The 27658-nt window shown below is 46.0% G+C and overlaps 1 protein-coding gene across 5 annotated transcripts in view; it reads right to left on the bottom strand.

Annotated features, from left to right (window-relative positions):
- The window catches only part of RAD21L1 (RAD21 cohesin complex component like 1), a 619411-nt gene that overhangs the window by 161198 nt on the left and 430555 nt on the right, over positions 1-27658 (bottom strand). For all 5 annotated transcript variants that reach the window (XM_063959128.1, XM_063959127.1, XM_063959130.1 and 2 more), the window contains one exon: positions 9246-9356. In XM_063959128.1, coding sequence (XP_063815198.1) covers positions 9246-9356 — 111 coding nt within the window. The remainder of the gene's footprint in view (positions 1-9245; positions 9357-27658) is intronic.

Genomic DNA, 27658 nt, shown 5'->3' with positions numbered 1-27658 from the left:
GTGTAAAAAGGGGAATCTGTCTGCCGTAATGTGTATAAGGGGCTCTACCTGGTGTAGTGGTGCTACTGTGCGGCATAATTTGAATAATGGAGACTACTGTGCACCATTATATGAATTGGTATTATTTTGTGGCCACACCCCTTTCCCATGAAGCCATGCCCCTAAATTATTTGCGCGCGCCATAGGCGCGCACTGCCCCTGTTTTACATAGAGGGGGGGGGGGGGGCTCCGATGCCGTTTCTTGCTAACAGCACTAAAATGTCTAGTTATGGCACTGTTGCTAGGTATCCATTTCCCTAGCCCTGAGCAGGTCCCCCTCACCAGATCCTCTCCAGGGGTGAGGGGGTGGACTTGGAAGGGGGGCCCAAAGCATTTTGTCGCACCTGGGCCCACCGCTCGCTAGTTCCACCACTGTCGGTGGTGAAGTCCAGCAGAGGAGATAAGGCTCTGACCTGTAGCCCCTCCCCCAGCCGCCATCTACAGCAGATGTTCCAGCCCCGGAGCTGCATCTCTCTCTCTCCCTCACTCCCTGTCAGCGTTTTGGTGGCTGGCAGCCAAAGCGTCTACTATGTCCATTTTGGATCGCAGGATTCTGTGATTGCGGTCCTGGTCTGTGGATCTGGACTCTAAAAAGACCTTGGAGGTGATCCCTTTTAAGGAAAACATCCTTTTTGAGGAATATCTGAACAAGATTGTTGCTGATTTAGCGTCTGCTAAAACTGCATGTCTGCCGAGTACTAATCCTTCGGCTCCGAAGGCTAAAAGTACCAAAGTACCAACTTTCGTTCTTTTCAACCTCCAAGTAAAGCAAAGGGTCAGGCATACCTGAAATAGGCTCACACTTCCAAAACCTCTTAGCCCAAACCTAAATGTTCCTGGGCTGCCCCTCAACCTGCTTCCAAACCAGACAAGCCTGCTGCATGATGGTGCGGGCCTCTCCCTGGGGGACCCCAGGGTGGGAGGCCGACTTCTGCGGTTCGCTCAGGTATGGTTACAGACGACTTCAGATGCCTGAGTGAGAGAAGTCGTCACTCACAGATACGCCATCTCTTTCAAGAAACGTCCCCCTCGTAAGTTTTGCTCCACAACTATCCCTTTGGATCCGTTGAAAGCAAAAACTCTACATTTGGTGGTACAATCTCTCCTGGACACAGGAGTGATAGTGCCGGTGCCTCTGGCTCAGAGAGGCAGGGGGTACTATTCAACGCTGTTCCTAGTTCCGAAACCGAATGGATCCTATCGGCCCATTCTCAACCTCAAGTCTTTGAATAAATTTGTGAAGGTATCCAAATTCCGTATGGAAACTCTTCGCTCTATTGTTCTGGCCTTGGAGCCCAAGGACTATATGGTATCCCTGGACATACAGAATGCTTACCTACATATACCTATTGCCATGTTGCATCAGCAATATCTGCGGTTTGCTAATGGCAACCTACATTATCAGTTCCAGGCCTTGCCTTTTGGACAGACCACAGCTCCGCAAATCTTCACCAAGGTCATGGCAGTCATGACGGCTCTTCTCCCCGTCAGGGTATCAGGATCCTGGTGACCGGCAAACTCTCCAGTGGTTCTCCTCCATCATCTGGAACTGACAGTCCAATTCCTGCAAGGCCACGGGTGGCTCATCAACTGGAAGAAATCCTCCCTGGTCCATGCTCAGAGCATGGTGCACCTGGGGGCGTTACTGGATACTCACAACCAACGGTTGTTCTCGTCTCCGGAGAAAGTCCTGAAACTTCAGGACAGGATAAGATGCTTCCTCTCGCCCAAGAGTGTCCATACATTCGGCGATGCAAGTACTAGGCCTCATGGTGTCTGCTTTCGACATGGTGGAGTATGCTCAATTTCATTCACGCCCTCTGCAGAGGTTAATCCTTTCCAAGTGGGACGGCTTGCCTCACCGGATCAGATCTCAAATGATCTCCTTGACTCCGGAGGTTTGCCTGTCACTGAACTGGTGGCTACAGGACCAACAATTGAGCAGGGGTTGTCCCTTCTGGATCTCCAACTGGATCCTCCTAACGACAGATGCCAGTCTGTGGGGTTGGGGTGCGGTGTTGGAGCAACACTCTCTTCAGGGTCGGTGGACCAGGGAGGAATCCCACCTCCCGATAAATATTCTGGAGTTGCGGGTAGTGTTCAATGCTCTGAAGCTTGCCTGTTCAAGAACAGTCGGACAATGCCACCACGGTGGTGTACATAAATCATCAAGGTGGCACTCAAAGCCACATGGCAATGATGGAAGTGTCAAAGATTCTTCACTGGGCAGAACGCCATCTGCCAGCCATATCGGCAGTGTTCATTCCGGGGGTCCTCAACTGGGAAGTGGACTTCCTCAATTGTCAGGACATACACGCCGGAGAGCGGAGTCTTCATCAAGAAGTCTTTCAACTCCCAGTGGACAAGTGGGGCCTACCAGATGTAGACCTGATGGCGTCTCAACACAATCACAAGGTTCCGGTCTTCGGAGCGAGGACAAGGGATCCTCAAACAGCTTTCATGGACGCACTGGCAATTCCATGGAACTTTCGGCTGCCGTACGTGTTTCTGCCAGTGTCACTCCTGCCCAGGGTAATAAGAAAGTTCAAGCAAGAAGGAATACTACTTCTAATCACTCCAGCGTGGCCCAGACAGCATTGGTTCTCAGACCTGCAGGGTCTCTCGATAGAGCGTCCTCTTCTACTTCCGGAACCCCCAGACCTCCACGTTCAGGGCCCTTTTGTCTACAAGGATCTGGCCCGACTGTCTTTGACGGCATGGCTCTTGAAGCTTCCATTCTGAGGGTCGAAGGATTTTCTGAGGTGGTCATTCAAACTATGTTGAAGGTCCGTAAACTTCCACCTACCAGGATGCTTCCTTTGGACGCTGGGTTCTTGTGCCCGCTACAGTGCATCCCCGCTCATGAGGAACTGCTTTAGAACATCCCTGATGTTATTCCCTGTGGAATACCAGTGTACCCCGCTGCAGAAAAGGAGATTTATGGTAAGACTTACCATTGTTAAATCACTTTCTGCGAGGTACATGGGATTCCACAGGGCGCCCACCCTGACGCACATAGCTTCTTTGGGTTTGTATAGCATTAGCCGCTGGTACCTTCTCCTGTCGTGAGAATGTGGTTATCTGTGGCTGCTAACTACTGTCGCCTCTTTTACCTGCTACTGCATTGGACTGGTTATCAAAACTGAGCTCCAGTGCCTGGAGGCGGGGATATAGAGGAGGTGGTGCAGAGCATCCTGGGAACAGTCAAAGCTTTAGCCTGTTGGTGCCTTGGATCAAGATCCAACTCTACACCCCGATGTTATTCCCTGTGGAATCCAGTGTACCTCGCAGAGATTTAACAATGGTAAGTCTTACCATAAATCTCCTTATCCACAATTCCTATGTCCTCTATTACAACACCCCAGCCTTATGTTGGCTACACACATTAATATCTGTATGTTTGACCTTTCAATCTTTTCCTACTTGCCCTTTATTTTACTGATTTTTGCAATTAGGAGTGCATATATTTATACTTTTGCTGTGGATGAAATGCAAGCATTATATTTACCGCTGAGGTCTATTATTAATGTCATGCATAGATAATAGGATTTTAAATACCTACCGGCAAATCCTTTTCTATGAGTCTGTAGAGGATGTTGGGCACTCTCAAAAGACCATGGAGTTTATACCAACGCTCAATAGCTGGCGGGAGTGTGCGGATGAATCTGCAGCACCGATTGACCAAATTTAAGGTCTTCATCGGCCAAGGTATCAAACTTGTAGAATTTAGAAAACGTGTTCGACCCCGAACCAAGTAGCAGCACGGCAAAGTTGCAATGCCGAGACACCCCGGGCAGCCGCCCAGGACGAAACCACCTTCCTAGTGGAATGGGCCTTAACTGATTTCGGCAACGGCAAGCCTGCCGTTGAATGAGCCTGCTGAATCGTCTGACATATCCAGTGGGCAATGGTCTGCTTGGAAGCAGGAACCCCAATCTTATTGGGAGCATACAAAGTAAACAGAGACTCTGTTTTCCTCAATGGAGCCGTCCTGGCTACATAAATCTTTAAAGCTCTGACCGCATCCAGAGACTTATTCTCAGCCAAAGCGCTAGTAGCCACTGGCACCACAATAGGTTGGTTGATATGAAAAGAGGAAACCACCTTTGGCAGAAATTGTTGCCGAGTTCGCAACTCTGCTCTATCTTCATGGAAAATTAAATAAGGGCTCATGTGAGACAAGGCCGCCAACTCTGACACCCGCCTTGCGGATGCCAACGCCAACAAAATGACAACTTTCCAAGTGAGGAATTTTAACTCCACTTTACGCAAAGGTTCAAACCAATGTGACTGAAGGAACGATAATACGACGTTAAGGTCCCAAGGTGCCACAGGGGGCACAAAAGGAGGTTGGATGTGCAACACCCCTTCACAAAGGTCTGCACTTCAGGAAGTGAGGCCAATTGTTTCTGAAAGAAAATGGACAAGGCAGAAATCTGCACTTTAATGGAGCCTAATTTAAGGCCCGCATCCACTCCATTCTGTAGAAAATGGAGAAAACGTCCAAGGTCAAATTTCTCCACTGGAGCTCTCTTGGACTCGCACCAGGAAATATATTTCCTCCAAATACAGTGATAGTGCTTTGACGTCACACCCTTCCTGGCAAGAATAAGAGTAGGTATGACTTCACTGGGAATACCCTTCCGGGCTAAAATCTGGCGTTCAACCGCCATGCCGTCAAACGTAGCCGCTGTAAGTCTTGGTGGACGAACGGCCCCTGCCGCAGCAGGTCCTCGCGAAGAGGAAGAGGCCAGGGATCGTCGACTAGTAACGTCTGAAGATCCGGGTACCATGTTCTCCTTGGCCAATCTGGGGCTACAAGGAGTGCTGGAATGTTTGTTCTTTTTAGAAGTCTCAACACCTTTGGGATGAGAGGAAGCGGAGGGAAAATGTACACCGACGGAAACACCCAGGGTGTTGTCAGCGCATCCACTGCCTCCGCCTGAGGGTCGCTGGACCTGGAACAATACCTCAGAAGTTTTCTGTTGAGGCGAGACACCATCATATCTATATGGGGAACCCCCCATCGAACTGTTATCAGTGCGAAGACCTCCTGATGGAGGCTCCACTCTCCTGGATGAAGGTCGTCTCTGCTGAGGAAGTCTGCTTCCCAGTTGTCCACTCCCGGAATGAATATTGCCGACAGAGTGCTTGTATGTTTTTCCGCCCAACAAAGAATTTTCGTGGCTTCTGCCACTGCTGCTCTGCTTCTCGTGCCGCCTTGGTGTTTGATATAAGCCACTGCCTTGACATTGTCCGATTGGATTGGAACCGGCAGGTTCCGAAGAAGATGTTCCGCTTGTAGGAGGCCGTTGTAAATGGCTCTCAGTCCCAGAACGTTTATGTGAAGATGTGTTTCCGGACTTGATCATCTTCCTTAGGAGCTCACCCCCAGAGTGACTGCCACCCAACCTCGGAGACTTGCATCCGTGGTTACCAGGATCCAGTCCTGGATCCCGAACCGGCGTCCCGCAATGAGGTGAGAGCTGTGGAGCCACTACAGAAGTGAGACTCTGGTGTTGGGAGATAGAATTATCCTCCGGTGCATATGAAGGTGGGATCTGGACCATTTGTCCAACAGGTCCCACTGGAACACTCTGGCATGGAACCTCCCAAACTGGAGGGCCTCGTATGCCGCCACCATTTTTCCCAGCAATTGAATGCATTGATGAATGGAGACCGTTTTCGGTTTTAGCAAGAGTTTTACCAGACTCTGAATTTCCTGAGCTTTCTCCATGGGGAGGAACACTCTCTGTTGGACCGTGTCCAGTATCATGCCCAAAAACTCCAACCGGGTTGTCGGGATTCCCTGTGATTTCGGCAAGTTCAGGAGCCAGCCGTGCTGTTGTAGAATTGACAGGGATAGTGCAATGTCCTGCAACAATTTGTCCTTGGTCCTCGCCTTTATCAGGAGATCGTCCAAGTACGGGATAATTGTAACCCCTTGCTTGCGCATCATTTCCACCATTACTTTGGTGAAAATCCTCGGAGCCGTGGATAGGCCAAACGGCAACGTCTGAAACTGGTAGTGCGTATCCTGGATAGCAAACCTCAGGAAACTTTGATGAGGAGGATAAATGGGGACATGAAGGTAGGCGTCCTTGATGTCCAATGAGACCATGAATTCCCCCTCCTCCAGACTGGAGATCACCGCTCTGAGAGACTCCATCTTGAATTTGAATTTCACAAGGAAGAAATTGAGAGATTTCAGGTTGAGGATTGGCCTTACCGAGCCATCCGGCTTCGGCACCACAAACAGGCTTGAATAAAACCCCTGCCCCTGCTGTGCCAGGGGTACCGGGACCACAACCTGATTTTGTACTGCACCTCACCTGTCCGGAAGCGAAGCTGGTAAGGCTGATCTGAAAAAACAGTGAGGGGGGACGTCTTGAAACTCCAGTTTGTACCCTTGGGACACAATACTCAATACCCAAGGGTCTAGACCCGAGCGAACCCAGACCTGACTGAAAAGCCTTAGGCGTGCCCCCACCGGTGCGGGCCCCTGTAAGGGAGACCTGGCGTCATGCGGAGGATTTGGCAGAAGCCGGGGAGGACTTCTGCTCCTGGGAACCCGAGGATGCGGGTACCCTCTTGCCTCTTCCTCTACCTCTGGTAGCCAGGAAGAAGTTTCCTCGGCCTCTTCTATACTTGTTGGGCCGAAAGGACTGCATTTGATAATGTGGCGGTTTCTTCTGTTGCGTAGGAACAGAAGGTAACAAGGTAGATTTACCCGCGGTAGCTGCTGATACTAAATCAGTAAGACCGTCACTGAAAAGTTCACCTCCCTTAAAAGGAAGAGACTCCATATTTCTCTTGGAATCAGCATCAGCATTCCACTGGTGAGTCCAGAGCGCTCGCCTAGCCGCAACGGACATAGCATTCGCCTTAGCACCTAGCAGGCCAGCATCCCTTGCAGCCTCTTTCAAGTATGCAGCTGCATCTCTGATATAACCAAGCGTTACCTGGATGTTATCTCTATCCAGAGTATCCCAATCAGAAGACAAAGTGTCTGCCCACTTTTCAATAACACTACTGACCCACGCAGACGCAATAAGAGGCCTGAGCAGCGTCCCTGTAGTAGCGAAAATAGCCTTTAGGGTAGCCTCCTGCTTACGGTCCGCCGGCTCCTTAAGGGCCGTCGATTGGGCTGCAGGGAGGGCTACCTGTTTTGACAAACGCGCCAGGGCTTTGTCTACTGTGGGGGGATTTTCCCACGTATCCCTATTAGACTCGGGAAAGGGGTATGCCACCCTGATCCTTTTAGGAATCAGAAATTTTTTATCAGGGCTGTTCCTAATGCTATCAAAGAGAGCGTTCAGTTCGAAACAAGGAGGAAAGGTAACCGAGTGCTTCTTGTCCTTGTAAATAAGGACCCTGGTTTCAGGTGTAATAGGGTCCTCATTAATATTTAAGATATCTTTGACTGGAACAATCATATACTGAATACTCTTAGCCAATTTAGGGTCCAACCTAGAATCAGCATAATCGACATCGGCCTCCGAGTCCGTGTCGGTACCCGTGTCAACTAACTGGTCAAAACTACGCATGTGTGACCCCGCAGGGTCTTGCATTTGTAATAAAGCGTCCTCCACTGATCTTTTCCACACCTGGGATTGAGATTCAGATTGATCTAATTTTTTATTTAATGACGTGACACTAGCATGCAAGGCATTCAATGTAGTTAACCAATCTGCAAGCGGCGGTGCCAACAGGGCCACCCCAAAACATTCGGTGTCCCTGATAAATTATCCCCCGAAGAGAAATAATCTGCCTCCGACATGTCGACTACCGAGACAGCACACACACCAAGCCTGTGAGGGAACACAAAGGGAAATAGCCAGCTCACACCCCAGCGCCAAATAAGCAAGTCTGACCACACTAATAAATGTCCCAGAGCTGCTGCGCTTTACTTATAATAAATAAATATGCCCCCCCCTTCTGTTTTGAGCCCCCTGGTACTTGCTGCGGGTGAGGAAGGACCAGCGACTTCACTGAGGAGGAAAATGGCGCCAGTGAGCAGTGAGGAAGAAGCCCCGCCCCCAACATGGCGCGCTTTGTCCCGCTTAATTTTATATATTTATCCTGGCGGGGGTATTGCGGACAGTGCCTGGGCACTGAATATCATTGCCAGCCAGTTTATAGAGGTAACAAGCTCCCCAGGCTTACCTATGCCTACTCAGATAATTGCAAGCTACAGTAAGAATCATGTTGTGTACTGTTTTTCCCTAAGATATTCTGCAGAGTGACCTTCTGCGTATCATGTTTCATTTGGGATTTTATTGTGTTTTATGCTTCATTTTAAATTAATTATAATAAACTTGTTTTGTTTTTTTAACTATTGATAAGAAATGCCCACAAAAAGTGTATTTTCCATGTTCTGCTGATATACTGTATTTATCAAAACTCTATGAGAGCACCTCCAGACATTTACTGTTTCTACAAAAGTAAGTAGATTGGGTCTCATTTATATTTCTTTCTCTTTCTGTATGACTCTTTATTCTGGCTATACACACAGTTGAGTCATATTTTTATGACCACTAGCTAATAGCCAGAGTAAACATCGCGTGCAGCATGGACAGTCACTAGATGGGCTGAACGGTCATTTCAGACACACGTCTGGTTGCCCCCATGTTCATTTTTATGGTGAGCTACTCCTCAACAGCGCATCGGTCGGCCCTCACGCACCTGTGTAGCAGACGTTCGCTTTCACATCAATGGCACGTGGAGCTCCGCAGTTTCCATGACGGTTATTTGCAATAGTGCCATTTGTCCAGTCACGTTATACCTTCACCACAGCAGCACACGAACAGTCCACAAACAGTACTGTTTTTAGAAATACTGCCACCCTTGGCCCGAAAGCCGATAATGATCCCTTTTGCAACTCAGATACATCTTCCCTTTTACCCATGACAGCAACGAGTGATATGTGTGCAGACGGCCTATCACACACCTTATATACCAACCAAGTCAGTGCTGCCAACGCCAAAAGTAGGAGGGGGTCATAATAATATGACCTGTTATGATTCCTTGTACTTGTGCAGAGAAACTCTTCCAATATCAATTACTATATATTGTCAGTTTATTATATCTAACAGAAATTGTTGCACTAAACAAAACCATTTGTTAATAAGTGACTACAACATTTTTGGAACTATCAACACATGATTTACTGCAACAAGTGTCACCTGCTAATTGTGTAATAATACCTGAAACATCTAGAGGCTCCAAAATAAAGCCATCTTCTTCATTAGATAGGAGAGTGGTGTTGTTTAACACTGTTGTTTCCACAGGCATTTCCTTGGCATCATCACCTAAAGCTATTGTAAATATAATAATAGAAGCAAACCTAAACAACACATATACCTACAAAAATATATCAGCATATTTGTATTTACCACAAACAGGTATGCTCTCTAGTAATAACATACCTTCAAAAGGATAAAATATTGTTATAATTCTTGCTAAAGCCAATCTAGGTATCTGAAATTGAATTATACTGACCTAAGAAGTCTGCCTCAGACATACAAAATATGTCTGACATTTAATATGGAGTGCTTATCATTCATAGTGCTATAATAATGCAACAAGCAAATCTAAAAGTTAACTATATACTTTGTAAAAGAACAGGTTGGACTATTTAGGATTATGTTAGCCATACAGTACCAAATGTTATAACCCAAAAAACAACACAAATTTTTGTACTAGAAGAAAAGGATGTTAAATCTTTTTCTCCTAGTATTTGGAGTGACACTGGAACAATGGGATGAAGAGAATATAGGAGCTCATTCACCCCACTATATTAGAGATGAGCGGGTTCAGAGAACCGAACCCCCCCGAACTTTGGCTTCCAAGTCCGGATCCGTGCCAGGCTTGGATCTTCCCTCTTGACTCGGAAACCCGAACTCGGCAAAACGTCATCATCCCACTGTCGGATTCTCGCGGGATTTGGATTCCATATAAGTAGCTGCATGTCGCAGCCATTTTCACTCCAGTCTCGGAGAGTGAGAGGACGTGTACTATTCAGTGTGCTCAGTCTCTGTTTATTCGGGTGGGAAAGTGGGGTGACAAGTGTTGTGCTGCTCAGTCCAGTCCATATAGCCAGTGTAGCTGTAAAGTGGTGCTGTGTTGTGCAGACCAGTCCAGTGTAGTCACTCAGTGTATTGTGCTTCATCAGTCCAGGCAGTCACAGTGTTGGGTGTTCTTTGCTGCCATATATCAATTGTAACTGTAAAGTGGGTCTGTGTTGTGCAGACCAGTCCAGTGTAGTCACTCAGTGTATTGTGCTGCATCAGTCCAGGCAGTCACAGTGTTGGTGTTCTCTGCTGCCATATATCCAGTGTCCTGTGTCATCAGTAATTCCAGTGACGATATACGCTGCTGCTATATATATCCACTGCTGCAGTATAACAAATTACAATTATATTATTATTAAAAAGCTGTTGGGCTGCATCAGACCAGTGGTAGTGTGTGTCCTGTGTCATCAGTAATTCCAGTGATGATATACGCTGCTGCTATATATATCCACTGCTGCAGTATAACAAATTACTTACAATTATATTATTATTAAAAAGCTGTTGGGCTGCATCAGACCAGTGGTAGTGTGTGTCCTGTGTCATCAGTAATTCCAGTGGCGATATACGCTGCTGTTTTTTTATATACACTGCTGCAGTATAACAAATTACTTACAATTATATTATTATTAAAAAGCTGTTGGGCTACATCAGACCAGTGGTAGTGTGTGTCCTGTGTCATCAGTAATTCCAGTGGCGATATATGCTGCTGCTATATATCCACTGCTGCAGTATAACAATTATAACAACCTGTTAGGCTGCATCAGACCATTGGTAGTGTCCTGTGTCATCAGTAATTCCAGTAATTCCTGTGACGCATATTGTCTCTTATAACTCTCAAAATATAATGGAGAACAAAAATTTTGAGGAGAAAATAGGGAAAGATCAAGAAGAACCACGTCCTCCTAGTGCTGAAGCTGCTGCCACTAGCCATAACATAGACGATGAAATACCATCAATGTCGTCTGCCAAGGCCGATGCCCAATGTGATAGTAGAGGGCGTGTAAAATCCAAAAAGACAAAGTTCAGTAAAAAGAAACAAAAAAAGAAATGTAAATTGTCTGAGTAACGTAAACTTGCCAATATGCCATTTACAACATGGAGTGGCAAGGAACGGCTGAGGCCCTGGCCTATGTTCATGGCTAGTGGTTCAGCTTCACATGACGATGGAAGCCCTCATCCTCCCACTAGAAAAATTAAAAGAGTTAAGCTGGAAAGAGCACAGAAAAGAACTGTGCGCTCTGAGATGGTATCACAAATCCCCAAGGAAAGTCCAAGTGTGTTGGCGGTTGCGATTCCTAACCTTCCCAACACTGGACTGGAAGAGGTGGCTCCTTCCACCATTTGCACGCCCCCTACAAGTGGGGACAAATTAATACTCAGTGAGGAGAATGTACATGGTGAAAGGGGTGAGGAATCTCTGTAGAGCCAGTTTGTGCAAGGAGAGATTGATTGCTTCTTTTTTGGTGGGGGCCCAAACAAACCAGTCATTTCAGCCACAGTCGAGTGGCAGACCCTGTCGCTGAAATGATGGGTTTGTTAAAGTGTGCATGTCCTGTTTATACAACATAAGGGTGGGTGGGAGGGCCCAAGGACAATTCCACCTTGCACCTCTTTTTCTTCTTTGCATCGTGCTATTTGGGGACTAATTTTTTTATGTGCCATCCTGTCTGTAACTGCAGTGCCACTCCTAGATGGGCCAGGTGTTTGTGCCGCACACTTGTGTCGCTTAGCTTGGCCATCCATCTACCTAATTGCACCTCTTTTTCTTCTTTGCATCTTGTGCTGTTTGGGGACTAGTTTTTGAATAGTGCCATTTTGTCTGCAACTGCAGTGCCACTCCTAGATGGGCCAGGTGTTTGTGCCACACACTTATGTTGCTTAGCTTAGTCATACAGCCACCTCGGTGCAACTTTTAGGCCTATAAACAATATTGTGAGATGTGAGGTGTTCAGAATAGACTGGAAATGAGTGGAAATGAATGTTATTGAGGTTAATAATACCGCAGGAGCAAAATTAACCCCAAATTCTGTGATTTTAGTGTTTTTATGGTTTTTTTCAAAAATCATCCAGATCCAAAACCAAAACACTAAAGGGTGGTTTTGCAAAACCAAGCCAAAACCAATACACGAAAATGGAATTAGAACCAAAACACGAAAAGTGCCAGCCGCACATCCCTACTCTATATTCTCTTGACATAGATCCTTCAGTTATTTGACAAACACAGCTTCAGGATTGGAGAACCACAGAGACCTGAAAGAAGAAAACAGTTGAGAAAATTAAAGAAAATAATAAGAATTTACTTACCGATAATTCTATTTCTCGTAGTCCGTATTGGATGCTGGGGACTCCGTAAGGACCATGGGGAATAGCGGCTCCGCAGGAGACTGGGCACAAAAGTAAAGCTTTAGAACTACCTGGTGTGCACTGGCTCCTCCCCCTATGACCCTCCTCCAAGCCTCAGTTAGGATACTGTGCCCGGACGAGCGTACACAATAAGGAAGGATTTTGAATCCCGGGTAAGACTCATACCAGCCACACCAATCACACCATATAACTTGTGATCTAAACCCAGTTAACAGCATGATAACAGAAGAGCCTCTAGAAAAAATGGCTCACTACAGCAATAACCCGATTTTTTGGTAACAATAACTATGTACCAGTATTGCAGACAATCCGCACTTGGGATGGGCGCCCAGCATCCACTACGGACTACGAGAAATAGAATTATCGGTAAGTAAATTCTTATTTTCTCTAACGTCCTAAGTGGATGCTGGGGACTCCGTAAGGACCATGGGGATTATACCAAAGCTCCCAAACGGGCGGGAGAGTGCGGATGACTCTGCAGCACCGAATGAGAGAACTCAAGGTCCTCCTCAGCCAGGGTATCAAATTTGTAGAATTTAGCAAACGTGTTTGCCCCTGACCAAGTTGCAGCTCGGCAAAGTTGAAGAGCCGAGACCCCTCGGGCAGCCGCCCAAGATGAGCCCACCTTCCTTGTGGAATGGGCTTTTACAGATTTTGGCTGTGGCAGGCCTGCCACAGAATGTGCAAGCTGAATTGTACTACAAATCCAACGAGCAATAGTCTGCTTAGAAGCAGGAGCACCCAGCTTGTTGGGTGCATACCGAATAAACAGCGAGTCAGATTTTCTGATTCCAGCCGTCCTGGAAACCTATATTTCCAGGGCTCTGACAACGTCTAGCAACTTGGAGTCCTCCAAGTCCCTAGTAGCCGCAGGCACCACAATAGGTTGATTCAGGTGAAACGCTGAAAAACCACCTTAGGGAGAAACTGAGGACAAGTCCTCAATTCCGCCCTGTCCGAATGGAAAATCAGATGAGGGCTTTTACAGGATAAAGCCGCCAATTCTGACACGCACCTGGCCCAGGCCAGGGCCAACAGCATGACCACTTTCCATGTGAGATATTTTAACTCCACATATTTAAGTGGTTCAAACCAATGTGACTTTTGGAACCCAAAAACTACATTTAGATCCCAAGGTGCCACTGGAGGCACAAAAGGAGGCTGTATATACAGTACCCCTTTCACAAACGTCTGAACTTCAGGGACTGAAGCTAGTTCTTTTTGGAAGAAAATTGACAGGGCCGAAATTTGAACCTTAACGGACTCCCATTTCAGGCCCATAGACACTCCTGTTTGCAGGAAATGTAGGAATCGACCCAGTTGAAAATTCTTCTGTCGGGGCCTTACTGGCCTCGCACCACGCAACATATTTTCGCCAAATGCTGTGATAATGTTTTGCGGTTATATCTTTCCTGGCTTTGATCAGGATAGGAATGACTTCATTCGGAATGCCTTTCTCCTTCAGTATCCGGCGTTCAACCGCCATACCGTCAAACGCAGCCGCGGTAAGTCTTGGAACAGACAGGGTCCTTGCTGGAGCAGGTCCCTTCTTAGAGGTAGAGGCCACGGATCCTCCGTGAGCATCTCTTGAAGTTCCGGTTACCAAGTCCTTCTTGGCCAATCCGGAGCCACGAATATAGTGCTTACTCCTCTCCATCTTATAATTCTCAGTACCTTGGCTATGAGAGGCAGAGGAGGGAACACATACACTGACTGGTACACCCACTGTGTTACCAGAGCGTCTACAGCTATTGCCTGAGGGTCCCTTGACCTGGCGCAATACTTGTCCAGTTTTATAAACATGTGGAAGACTTCTGGGTGAAGTCCCCACTCTCCCGGGTGGAGGTCGTGTCTGCTGAGGAAGTCTGCTTCCCAGTTGTCCACTCCCGGAATGAATACTGCTGACAGTGCTATCACATGATTTTCCGCCCAGCGAAGAATCCTTGCAGCTTCTGCCATTGCCCTTCTGCTTCTTGTGTCACCCTGTCTGTTTACGTGGGTGACTGCCGTGATGTTGTCCGAATGGATCAACTCCGGGTGACCTTGAAGCAGAGGTCTTGCTGAGCTTAGAGCATTGTAAATGGCCCTTAGCTTCAGGATATTTATGTGAAGTGATGTCTCCAGGCTTGACCATAAGCTCTGGAAATTCCTTCCCTGTGTGACTGCTCCCCAGCCTCGCAGGCTGGCATCCGTGGTCACCAGGACCCAGTCCTGAATGTGCGGCCCTATAGAAGATGAGCACTCTGCAACCACCACAGGAGAGACACCCTTGTGCTTGGTGACAGGGTTATCCGCTGATGCATCTGAAGATGCGACCCGGACAATTTGTCCAGCAGGTCCCACTGGAAAGTTCTTGCGTGGAATCTGCCGAATGGGATTGCTTCATAGGAAGCCACCATTTTTCCCAGAACCATTTCATTGATGTACTGAGACTTGGCTCGGTTATAGGAGGTTCCCGACTAGCTCGGATAACTCCCTGACTTTCTCCTCCGGGAGAAACACCTTTTTCTGGACTGTGTCCAGGATCATCCCTAAGAACAGAAGACGAGTCGTCGGAATCAGCTGCGATTTTGGAATATTGAGAATCCAATCGTGCTGCCGCAACACTACCTGAGATAGTGCTACACCGACCTCCAACTGTTCCCTGGATCTTACCCTTATCAGGGAATCGTCCAAGTAAGGGATAACTAAAATTCCCTTCCTTCGAAGGAGTATCATCATTTCGGCCATTACCTTGGTAAAGACCCGGGGTGCCGTGGACCATCCATACGGCAGCGTCTGAAACTGATAGTGACAGTTCTGTACCATAAACCTGAGGTACCCTTGGTGAGAAGGGTAAATTGGGACATGAAGGTAAGCATCCTTGATGTCCCGAGACATCATGTAGTCCCCTTCTTCCAGGTTCGCAATCACTGCTCTGAGTGACTCAATCTTGAATTTGAACTTCTGTATGTAAGTGTTCAAAGATTTTAGATTTAGAATCGGTCTCACCGAGCTGTCCGGCTTCGGTACCACAACAGTGTGGAATAATACCCCGTTCCCTGTTGCAGGAGGGGTACCTTGATTATCACCTGCTGGGAATACAGCTTGTGAATGGCTTCCAAAACTGCCTCCCTGTCAGAAGGAGACATCGGTAAAGCCGACTTTAGGAAACGGCGAGGGGGAGACGTCTCGAATTCCAATTTGTACCCCTGAGATATCACCTGAAGGATCCAGGGGTCTACTTGCGAGTGAGCCCACTGCGCGCTGAAATTCATTGAGACGGGCCCCCACCGTGCCTGATTCTGCTTGTAAAGCCCCAGCGTCATACTGAGGGCTTGGCAGAGGCGGGAGAGGGTTTCTGTTCCTGGGAACTGGCTGATTTCTGCAGCCTTTTTCCTCTCCCTCTGTCACGGGGCAGAAATGAGGAACCTTTTGCCCGCTTGCCCACGAAAAGACTGCGCCTGATAATATGGCGTCTTCTTATGTTGAGAGGCGACCTGGGGTACAAACGTGGATTTCCCAGCTGTTGCCGTGGCCACCAGGTCTGAAAGACCGACCCCAAATAACTCCTCCCCTTAATAAGGCAATACTTCCAAATGCCGTTTGGAATCCGCATCACCTGACCACTGTCATGTCCATAACCCTCTACTGGTAGAAAAGGACAACGCACTTAGACTTGATGCCAGTCGGCAAATATTCCGCTGTGCATCACGCATATATAGAAATGCATCTTTTAAATGCTCTATAGGCTGTCTCATGTCAACCACTGTCTTTTATACAGAGCTGACACTGTCACGTAATTCCTTCCAACAGTTCATCCACTCAGGTGTCGACCCCCTAGGGGGTGACATCACTATTACAGGCAATCTGCTCCGTCTCCACATCATTTTTCTCCTCATACATGTCGACACAAACGTACCGACACACAGCACACACACAGGGAATGCTCTGATAGAGGACAGGACCCCACTAGCCCTTTGGGGAGACAGAGGGAGAGTATGCCAGCACACACCAGAGCGCTATATATATATACAGGGATAACCTTATATAAGTGTTTTTCCCCTTATAGCTGCTGTATCTTTTAATACTGCGCGTAATTAGTGCCCCCCTCTCTTTTTTAACCCTTTCTGTAGTGTAGTGACTGCAGGGGAGAGCCAGGGAGCTTCCCTCCAACGGAGCTGTGAGGGAAAATGGCGCCAGTGTGCTGAGGAGATAGGCTCCGCCCCCTTATCGGCGGCCTTATCTCCCGTTTTTTCTATGTATTCTGGCAGGGGTTAAATTCATCCATATAGCCCAGGAGCTATATGTGATGCATTTTTTGCCATCCAAGGTGTTTTTATTGCGTCTCAGGGCGCCCCCCCCCCCCAGCGCCCTGCACCCTCAGTGACCGGAGTGTGAAGTGTGCTGAGAGCAATGGCGCACAGCTGCAGTGCTGTGCGCTACCTTGTTGAAGACAGGACGTCTTCTGCCGCCGATTTTCCGGACCTCTTCTGTCTTCTGGCTCTGTAAGGGGGCCGGCGGCGCGGCTCTGGGACCTTCCATGGCTGGGCCTGTGATCGTCCCTCTGGAGCTAATGTCCAGTAGCCTAAGAAGCCCAATCCACTCTGCACGCAGGTGAGTTCGCTTCTTCTCCCCTTAGTCCCTCGATGCAGTGAGCCTGTTGCCAGCAGGTCTCACTGAAAATAAAAAACCTAAAACTAAACTTTTCACTAAGCAGCTCAGGAGAGCCACCTAGTGTGCACCCTTCTCGTTCGGGCACAAAAATCTAACTAACTGAGGCTTGGAGGAGGGTCATAGGGGGAGGAGCCAGTGCACACCAGGTAGTTCTAAAGCTTTACTTTTGTGCCCAGTCTCCTGCGGAGCCGCTATTCCCCATGGTCCTTACGGAGTCCCCAGCATCCACTTAGGACGTTAGAGAAAACAAGCCAACAAGAACACCACCAGAATGCCATTGGTTGGCTAATGAAGTAGGATAAAAGGATTCAATGTAATTACAAAGATCCTGACTTCTCGGATCTACAATGCCTATAGAAACAATAAAACCCTGACAAAATCATTACAATTTGTCACATCGCCCAGATTAATTAAGTTAAACTTTTACCAGCTTGATTTACATATTTTGCCTTGCAAAAATCAACTAATGAAAAATTAATATAAAATAAAAAACTAGAACAGGGTTAAAAAAGTGATTAGCTCCCAGATGTAATACTTTCTAGAGAAACCTTTTGTGGCAATTACCGGCATCAGTCTATTATGATATGTCCTTTTAGCTTAGGACTTGCTGGTTTAAGTGAACAATAATAATATAGTATTATTTAGAATGCATGCATAAGCCGGCTGCTAGTCGCCACAGGTGTTGGGGCAGCAAAGCTCAGTTTCATAAATATTAATAAGAAGGCCGTCTCTGCTTAATAACATGAACTTTATACTTCACCAATTTGGGAGTACTGATGTAAATTATTGTCCTGCTGTTTAGAAGGCAATGCAGGTCCTAGCAAGTAGGAAAGTTCCACACTGGGTTTGCCAGCCATTTGTTTAAATGCCATGAAACCTTTTGTGGCAATTCACGCCATCAGTCTATTATGATAAGTCTATACCAGCTTTGAGCATCCAGATTGGGGAATATTTGTAAATTCTTCAAGTTCAGTCATATTTGCAGTAAGTGGTGATAGACTACTTTCTTCAAATCCATCCACAGAGTTTTCTCGGATTTATGTCAAGGCGCTGACTTGGCTTATGAAGGACATTCACCTTCTTATTCTTGAGCAACTGCATTGCTTTCTTGGTGGTATATTTAGTGTTATAGTCATGGTGGAAGGTGAACCACCTGTCTAGCAGCGTGCTGCATGCTTTCCTTAAGAATTTGGACGTACTTTGTAGCATCCATCTTCCTTTCAATCCTAACCAACTGCCCACTTTGAGCTGAAGAGAAACACTTGCATAACATAATGTTGCCACCATCATGCTTTGCATTGGGTATGGTGTTATGGATGGTGCGCAGTGATTACTTTTCACCAAACATACCTCTTGGAGTTTGGTGTACAAAATTCTGACATGTTCTCATCTGACCATACAGCCTTTTGCCACATGGCTTAACAATCTTCCAAGTGTTTGTTTGTTTTTTTAAAGTGCAAATGAGTGTCACTTTTTCAGAAGAGGATTCTTGTTTGTCATCCTGCCATACAAGCCAGCTTTGTGTAAACTTGTCAGATAGCTGTCACGTGCACAGATCGATCAATCGCAGACATAAAAGACTTTTAAGTCCTCCAAAGCTGCCATTGTCTCCTTGGTAGCTTCCTTGCTCAAAATGTTAATATTACCCAGTTTGGAGGGATGACCTGATCTATGCAATGTGTTGATGGTACCATACACTTTCCAGTTCTTAATATCCATTAATGCAAATGGTAATCAAAGGCCTCACATACTTTCTTAACTCTCACTATTTATTGGACCCACTTTAGTGAGGCCTTCGTTCCCAACACTCCACAGAGACAGCACTGACTAAAGTAGTGAATGATCTCGTCTATGCTAGATCAAAAGGCCATTACTAACTTCTTATTCTACTAGATCTCCCTGCTGCTTTTGACACTGTTGACCCCTCTCTTCTCATTCAAACACTACAATCCCTAGGTCTTCAGGACACAGCCCTTTTTGTTGGCTCTCATCCTACCTATCTAATTGCTCTTTCAGTGTTTGCTTCTCTGATTCCTCTATCAGTTGGAGTACTACAAGGCTCAGTCCTAGGTCCTCTGCTTTACTCAATCACATTGGTAAACTAATCAGCTCCTTAGGTTTTCAGTATCATGTGTACACTGATGATACTGAAATCTATCTATCCTCCCCAGATTTGTCACCATTTGTATTGGTCCTTGCAACTTAATGCCTTTATGCCATTTTATCTTGGGATGTCATCTCACCACCTCAAACTCAACATTTCCAAAACAGAATTAATTATATTTCCGACAGCCAAGAGTAGTTACCAACCTCATATCGTCATAACTGTTTACAACTCAACAATCTACCCTACCCCACAAGCTCGCTGCCTAGGTGTTATCCTTGACTCTGAACTGTCCTTTATCCCACACATTCAATGTGTCTCTAAATCATGAATAAAAAAAGGAAGGAACTGGCGCTGGATGTTTCCCCAATAATAAAAACTGTGGATGAATTTCAATAAAATAACATAAAATGTATTAATAAACTAAACATCACATGCTAAAAGCAGGAAATAATTCCAATATACACATGTAGTTAAGGGCATTGATGGAGCTCAGAAGTGGTTAATAGTAGCTGCTAGTAAGTGTCCACAAAGGATCCCGGACTGAAAATATGCAAAGTTCCCTGGGGAGAAGAAATGCAAACAGCTGGTGTTACCCTTGTTGATGGAGACTTCCAGAGATTTGAAATAGCCAGCAGGCAAGCTGTGTTGTTCGTATGAGCGCTGGGTCTCTCCAATCGGTGCTGTATAGATGGAATCCCACAGGGAAATATTTCCAAGATAATTGGTTCAAAAGTCCATATCTGGATCAGACTTCTGATGAAGCTAGGTGACGAGCCTAGGGAAACGCGTTAAGTGTTTATGCTGCCATCACACCAGTGTCCTGCACTCCAAACGGATCCAGATATGATACGTTAAGATACCAGATAAGATACCTTTGAAGGGGACCAATGGACTATCAAGATTTGAAACTGTGTACTTTACTGACCAATTGTAGCAGTGTATCCCCCACTGCATGGTGTGGGTTTGAAGTCCTGTATAAATATCGGACAAGCCACAGTAAGCATTAGAATTCCTATCTCAAATCATCGCGGTTATCTGCTGACGACTGTGGCCAGGATGCAGGGAGCGCCTGCGTATGTATTTGGTCTGTTACCTTTAAGTCCTTGTTGGTGTGTTATACTGTACTTGCATTTCTCTGCATATTTGTGTTTATTGTTTGATCAGTTGTTACTGCATTCTGTATCTGTTTTCCCCTTTTCTCTTTATTAACTGTTTTGCGGGTTGGAGAGCAGTACACTTGTAATGTGTTCATTTAAGGTATAGTGGCGCACTTCTCCTCATCAGAGTTGTGTCTGGTTACATAAACAATTGCACTGGTTTTTAAATATTGTCAACTTTTACATATGGACACATGTTCAGAAGAGATCCATTGAAACAATATAGGTTTCTTTGTTTTTATTTTGTAGCAGCTGCCAGTGTTGTTACAAATATAGCAAACACACTAGAATTCCTGGCACTATTAGTTTAATTCCAATACATAGTAACATATACCAAAGATGCAAGTAAATAAGGTCTGTTTAGTAAATTATTAGTAAGTATAAATGATTACTGCGCTAGGTAATTTTTATATATAGACAAATGTATATGAAAAATTATATATAATTTTTCATATACAAAATAAATCCATAAAAACAAATACATACAAAAATTAGAAAAATACACAGATGGATGAATAAATGAACAAAACAGACCACACCAATTCCTTTGCTCCTCAGAATAGATTAAAACGTTGTTAGTCTGTTACAAGTTTAGTAAGCAGATGATACAATTGTTGCCAGTTCTCAAGGCTCTCAGATTCTGAATACCCAGTAACTGGTTGTTAGTAGGCAAGCAGTTAGTAGTATTAAAAATATAGTACTGGTGTCCAGTTTTGTTAACAATAAATTATCATCTTTGGATAGTTCACTTAAGTTCTCCTTGGAGCAAATACCCTCAAAAGCACAGGTTTTATCAATTGTGAACTTAATTTTTAATTGGTTGGTTATATAATCCTGAAGATTTAGCCATTAATTGTACCGTGGACAGGACCATAAACTGCATCGGACTCCTCACATTTGTAATAGTCAGAAGTAGGGGCATCACATATGGAAAACTTTAAATTCGGGTTGAAACATGAACTATGAAAAAATAGGTTAAATCCTTTTCTCGTAGTCCGTAGAGGATGCTGGGGTCCATTTTAGTAACATGGGGTATAGACGGTTCCGCAGGAGCCTTCGGCACTTTAAGACTTTTCAACAGTGTGAACTGGCTCCTCCCTCTATGCCCCTCCTCCAGACCTCAGTATAGAAACTGTGCCCGAGGAGACAGACAACTTAGAGAGAAGAATTTACATTAAACTAGTGGCGAGATTCACACCAGCTCACACCATACCAAAAACATGTCGCCTAACATGGCCTTTAACATAACCCATGCTAACGTGCATGCATAACGTAACAGCAACTGCTGTAAAACATCTTAACACATGAGAACCTGTGTAAAAAGACAAAACGTAATTTGCAGGAAAAATGAGCACTGGGCGGGCGCCCAGCATCCTCTATGGACTACGAGAAAAGGATTTACCGGTAGGTAATTAAAATCCTATTTTCTCTTACGTCCTAGAACAATGGGGATGTACCAAAGCTCCCAGTATGGGCAGGAAAGTGCTAATGTTCCTGCAGAACTGACTGACCAAACTGAAGGTTGTCAGCAGCCAAGGTGTCAAACCTGTAAAAATTAGCAAACGTGTTTGCCCCTGACCAAGTAGCTGTTCTGCAAATTTGCAAAGCCGAGAAACCCCGGGCAGCAGCCCAGGAAGAACCCACTTTGCTTGTAGAGTCGGCCTTTACCGAACCCTGTAACTGCAATCCTGCCGTGGAATAAGCATGCTGAATGGTACCTCTGATCCAGTGCGCAATAGTCTGCTTAGAAGCAGGACTCCCAATCTTGTTGGGGGTCATAGAGGACAAACAAAGATTTTGTTTTCCTTATCCGAGCCGTTCTTGTAACATATAAGTTTTCAACGCTCTGATGACATCCAAGGCCTTTGAAACGGCTGAGGTGTCAGAAGCCACTGGCACCACCACAGGTTGGTTGATATGGAAACCTTTGGAAAAAAATGCTGACGTGTCCGCAGTTCAGCTCTGTCTTTATAAAAAATCAAATTAAGAATCTTGTGTGACAGAGCCCCTAATTCAGACACTCGTCTGCCTGAGGCCAAGGCCAACAGCATGACCACTTTCCAAGTGAAAAACTTCAACTCTACCTCTTGTAGAGGCTCAAACCAGTCTTATTTAAGGAACTGCAACACCACATTAAGATCCCATGGCGCCACAGGAGGCACAAAGGGAGGTTGGATGCGCAGAACTCCCTTCATGAACGTCTGGACCTCAGGAAGGGAAGCCAACTGTTTCTGAAAGAAAATGGACAAGGCCGAAATTTGGACCTTGATAGACCCTAATCTCAATCCAGCATCCAAACCCACCTGTAGAAATAGGAGAAGACGTCCTAATTTAAACTCCACTGCAGGAGACTTCTTGGATTCACACCAAGATACATATGTTATCCAAATACGATGGTAATGTTTGGACGTTACCCCTTTCCTGGCCAGAATAAGTGTGGGAATGACTTCATTGGGAATACCCCTACGGGCTAGGATCTGGAGCTCAACAGCCATGCCGTCAAACGCAGCCGCGGTACGTCTTGATAGACAAACGGCCCCTGCTGAAGTAGGTCCTCGTGAAGAGGAAGAGGCTGAGGATCTTCCAGTAATAACTTGTTAGGGTCTCCTGCTCTGTGCTGCCACGTTGTCATGGCAACCGGGAGACAAGTGCTAGCGGAGTAACCTGAGCGTAGCTGATACTCCGGTTCGGGTCTTTTGCTGTGCAGTGGTTACAGGCTCTGTGCACGGCAGGGGATCCGGTGCTGGTTTTTGTGCTCACAGTCTGTGAGGTCTGAGTGGGGCATGGACAGCACCTGCTATATAAACCCTCTTCTCAGGTTAGGCAGATGCTGCTGAATCTTTGTTGGTTAGTCAGTTCCTGAAAGCTAGCTAGTACTGTGTAAACTTTGTATTTGTTTGTTGCTTACTGCAAATAGGCCTTGGGATTTGGTATTACACTCTGCCAATCCAGACCTAGCAGTAAGACTGGAGTCAGTCGTTTAACCTGCTGGGGTTCTTTTGCTACTCTGTGAACCTAGCAAGTTTGCGGCTGTATTCTCAGACTTGCCTGCCAAAATCCTCTCTCACTGTGCAAGGTGTTCAGGTGTCAGTTTAGTGGCAGTAAGCTGAACCAGTGCACTGCAAGCGAGGACTAGGATTGTGGAGACTCTCCTTGTGTCTATTATTCCATCTCTGACCAAGGAGTTTACTGCCACACCCGTTGGTAACCCTTTAGGGTTTTGCTGTTGCCCTTAGCAACAGCATTTCGGGTTCTCTACGTATTAAATCACAACATCTCGCTTCTTTCCATCTGAGCATTCCTAATACTAGGGAGACACCCAGTTTCTTAGCCTTTGGGCTTCTCTGTTCACTTTGTGTTTATTTTGTTACCCTATCACCTTCTGTGTATGTAATGTCATATTCCCCAGTCTGTCTGTGAGTTCATTTGTTTTGCATCCCTCTCCGTTCAGACACCAGTACATTCCTGCTGGCACTGGTGTGCATAACATAACTCCTGAAGATCTGGATACCAAGCCCTCCTTGGCCAGTCTGGAGCAATGAGAATTGCTCGAACCCTTGTTCTTCTGATAATCTTGAGAACTTTTGGTATTAGTGGAAGTGGAGGGAACAGATACACCGACTGAAACACCCACTGGGTCACCAGTACATCCATTGCTATTGCTTGTGGGTCTCTCGACCTGGAACAATATTTCTGAAGCTTCTTGTTTAGACGTGATGCCATCATATCTACTTGTTTAGACGTGATGCCATCATGATCTGCTACCTCTGCAAAGACTTCTGGGTGGAGGACCCATTCTCCTGGATTGATATCGTGTCTGCTGAGGAAGTCTGCTTCCCAGTTGTCCACTGCCGGAATGCAAGTTGCCGACAGAGCTTTTGCATGTCTTTCTGCCCAGAGGAGTATCATTGTCAACTCTGCCATTGCCGCTCTGCTTTTTGTTCTGCCCTGGCGGTTTATGTAAGCTACTGCCGTTACATTGTCTGACTGGATCTGTATGGGACGACCTTGAAGTTGTGCCACTTGCTCTCAATTCCAGAATGTTTATGTGAAGGAGTACTTCTTGAGTTGACCATCGTCCTTGTAAGCTTTCCCCTTGCATGACTGCTCCCCAACCTCAGAGGCTTGCATCTGTGGTCACCAGGTTCCAAGTCTGAATCCCAAACCTGCGTCCCTCCACAAGGTGAGAACTTTGAAGCCACCACAAGAGTGAAATATTGGCTTTTGTTGACAGGATTATCCTCCAGTGCATGTGTAGGTGCGATCCGGACCACTTGACCAGTAGGTCCCATTGGAGCACACTGGCGTGGAATCGGTCAAATTGTAGAGCCTCGTAGGCTGCTACCAGTGCAATGTTTCTCCCTGGATCTCACTTTTATGAGGAGATCGTCCAAGTATGGGAGGACTTTGACTCCTTTCTTACGAAGAAGAACCATCATCTCCGCCATCACCTTGGTGAATATTCTCGGTGCCGTGGAGAGCCCGAAAGGCATTGTTTGGAACTGGTAGTGGCAGTCCTGCACCGCAAACCTCAGGTGAACAGAAGCTGGTAAGGCTGATTTGAAAAATCGGCATTGGGGAAGGTCCTGAAATTCCAATTTGTACCCTTGGGATACTATCTGCAATACCCAAGGATCCAGATCTGAGTGAACCCAGACCTGGCTGAAAGATAGTAGACGTGCCCCCACCCGATTGTACTCCAGCAGGGGAGCCCCAGCGTCATGCTGAGGTTTTAGCAGAAGTAGCTGTTGACTTCTGTTCCTGCGAGCCTGATGGTGTTGTAGATTTTTTACCTCTTCCTCGACCTCTTCCTGCGAAGAAGGGGGTACCCTTTGCCTTTTTGGACTTGTTGGGCCGAAAGGATTGCATCGTATGAGAATGAAATCCTTTCCTAGGTGGAGCAGCTGCGGAAGGCAGAAATGCTGACTTGCCTGATGTAGTTGTTGAAATCATGGCATCCAGCTTATCTCCAAAGAGGGCTTCTCCATTGTAAGGAAGTGCCTCAATATTCTTTTTTGATTCCACATCAGCATTCCATTGGCGGATCCACAGCGCCCTGCGGGCTGAAATCGCCATAGCGGAGGATCTTGAACTCAGCAACCCAATATCCTTCATAGCTTCAACTAAGTAACCTGCAGCATCTTTGATATGGCCAAGAGTTAGGACTATTTCATCCCTGTCAGCTGTGTCTATGTTAACAAGCAAGTTGTCAGACCATTTTTCCACAGCGTTACCTACCCACGCACAAGCAATGGTGGGCCTGAGCACCGTTCCATTAGTTGTATATATGGATTTTAGGGTTGTTTCTAATTTGCGGTCAGCTGGATCTTTTACAGAGGCTGAACCAGGGGCAGGCAAAACTATTTTCTTAGACAGCCGAGAAACTGAGGTGTCTATCATTGGGGGTGTCTCCCATTTGTGCCAGTCTTCCTCAGGGAAAGGGTACGCTACACATATCCTTCTGGGAAGGGTAAATTTCTTCTCAGGGTTAGCCCAGGATTCTTCAAAGAACGCATTCAAATTCTCTGAAGGAGGAAAAGTCACAACCTGCTTTCTATTTAATTTCAAATAATCCTTTTCCTCTGTGACCAGTGTTGTTTCAGGAAACTCCAACACTTCCTTTATAGCAACTATCATACATTGTATACTTTTGGCTAATTAGGATAGGATAGAGGGAAAAGATTAATGCAGTACTGTACATAGACATCCTGGATGAAAAACCTGCTCTGGAGCGCTCGTGACCTCAGACTGGGGTGACGGTTCATCTTTCAGCAGTACAACGACCCTAAGCACGCAGCCAAGATATCAAAGGAGTGGCTTCAGGACAACTCTGTGAATGTCCTTGAGTGGCCCAGCCAGAGCCCAGACTTGAATCCAATTGAACATCTCTGGAGAGATCTGAAAATGGTTGTGCACCGGATGCTTCCCATCCAACCTGATGGAGCTTGAGAGGTGCTGCAAAGAGGAATGGGTGAAACTGCCCAAAGATAGGTGTGTCAAGCTTGTGGCATCCTATTCAAAAAGACTTGAGGCTGTAATTGCTGTCAAAGGTGCATCAACAAAGTACTGAGCAAAGGCTGTGAATACCTGCGTACATGTGATATCTTAGTTTTTTATTTTTAATAAATTTGCAAAAATCTCAAAAAATACTTTTTTCACATTGTCATTATAGGGTATTGGGTGTAGAATTTTGAGGGGAAAAAAATAATTTATTCCATTTTGGAATAAGGCTGTAACATAACAAAATGTGGAAAAAGTGAAGAGCTGTGAATACTTTCCATATGCATGGTATGACAAAGGAAGGTGTGTCCATTGGGTCATGTCAGAAAAAGCTTTAGAAAAAAGAGGGGTATAATTTAATTCATACAATTTAGAAGGAAGAGAATGGATTTTTATACCTAGATAAGTAAAGCAATCATTTGCAGCCCATTTAAATGGAAAGGAGTCACCTCACCCAATAGGGAAGAAGGCTAATGCCTCAGTTTTTGTATAATTGATCTTAAACCCTCAAAGGTGTCTAACAATTATGTCAAAAATAGGATTTTAATACCTACCGGTAAATCCTTTTCTCTTAGTCCGTAGAGGATGCTGGGGATGCTTCAAGAACCATGGGGTATAGACGGGATCCGCAGGAGACATGGGCACACTTTAAGACTTTGAATGGGTGTGAACTGGCTCCTCCCTCTATGCCCCTCCTCCAGACTCCAGTTTAAGTAACTGTGCCCAGGGAGACGGACATTTCGAGGAAAGAATTTATTGATAAACCACGGTGAGCATTTCACCAGCTCACACCTCCAGTATCCCGCAGAACGTGGCATTCAATAGAAAACCAGCCGATGGCATGAAGAATATGCAGCAATACGCTGACATAAAGCGTAACACAACCTTTGTGTGTAAACACAACCAATGACAGTATAACGCATGCCATGGCATGAATATCGTCAGCAACAGGCTGACTTAAATGCAACACACCATGTGTGTAAACATACCCAATAACTGCAGATACAGTACGCACTGGGATGGGCGCCCAGCATCCTCTACGGACTAAGAGAAAAGGATTTACCGGTAGGTATTAAAATCCTATTTTCTCATACGTCCTAGAGGATGCTGGGGATGCTTCAAGAACCATGGGGTTTATACCAAAGCTCTAGAACGGGCGGGAGAGTGCGGGTGACTCTGCAGCACCAATTGACCAAACAAGAGGTCCTCCTCAGCCAGGGAATCAAACTTGTAAAACTTAGCAAAGGTGTTTGATCCCGACC

This window comes from Pseudophryne corroboree, chromosome 3, assembly GCF_028390025.1.
Source record: "Pseudophryne corroboree isolate aPseCor3 chromosome 3, aPseCor3.hap2, whole genome shotgun sequence".
Taxonomy (NCBI): Eukaryota; Metazoa; Chordata; class Amphibia; order Anura; family Myobatrachidae; genus Pseudophryne; species Pseudophryne corroboree.
The sequence above is the reverse complement of the archived record's forward strand: the minus strand, read 5'-3'. Positions and strand labels throughout refer to the sequence as shown.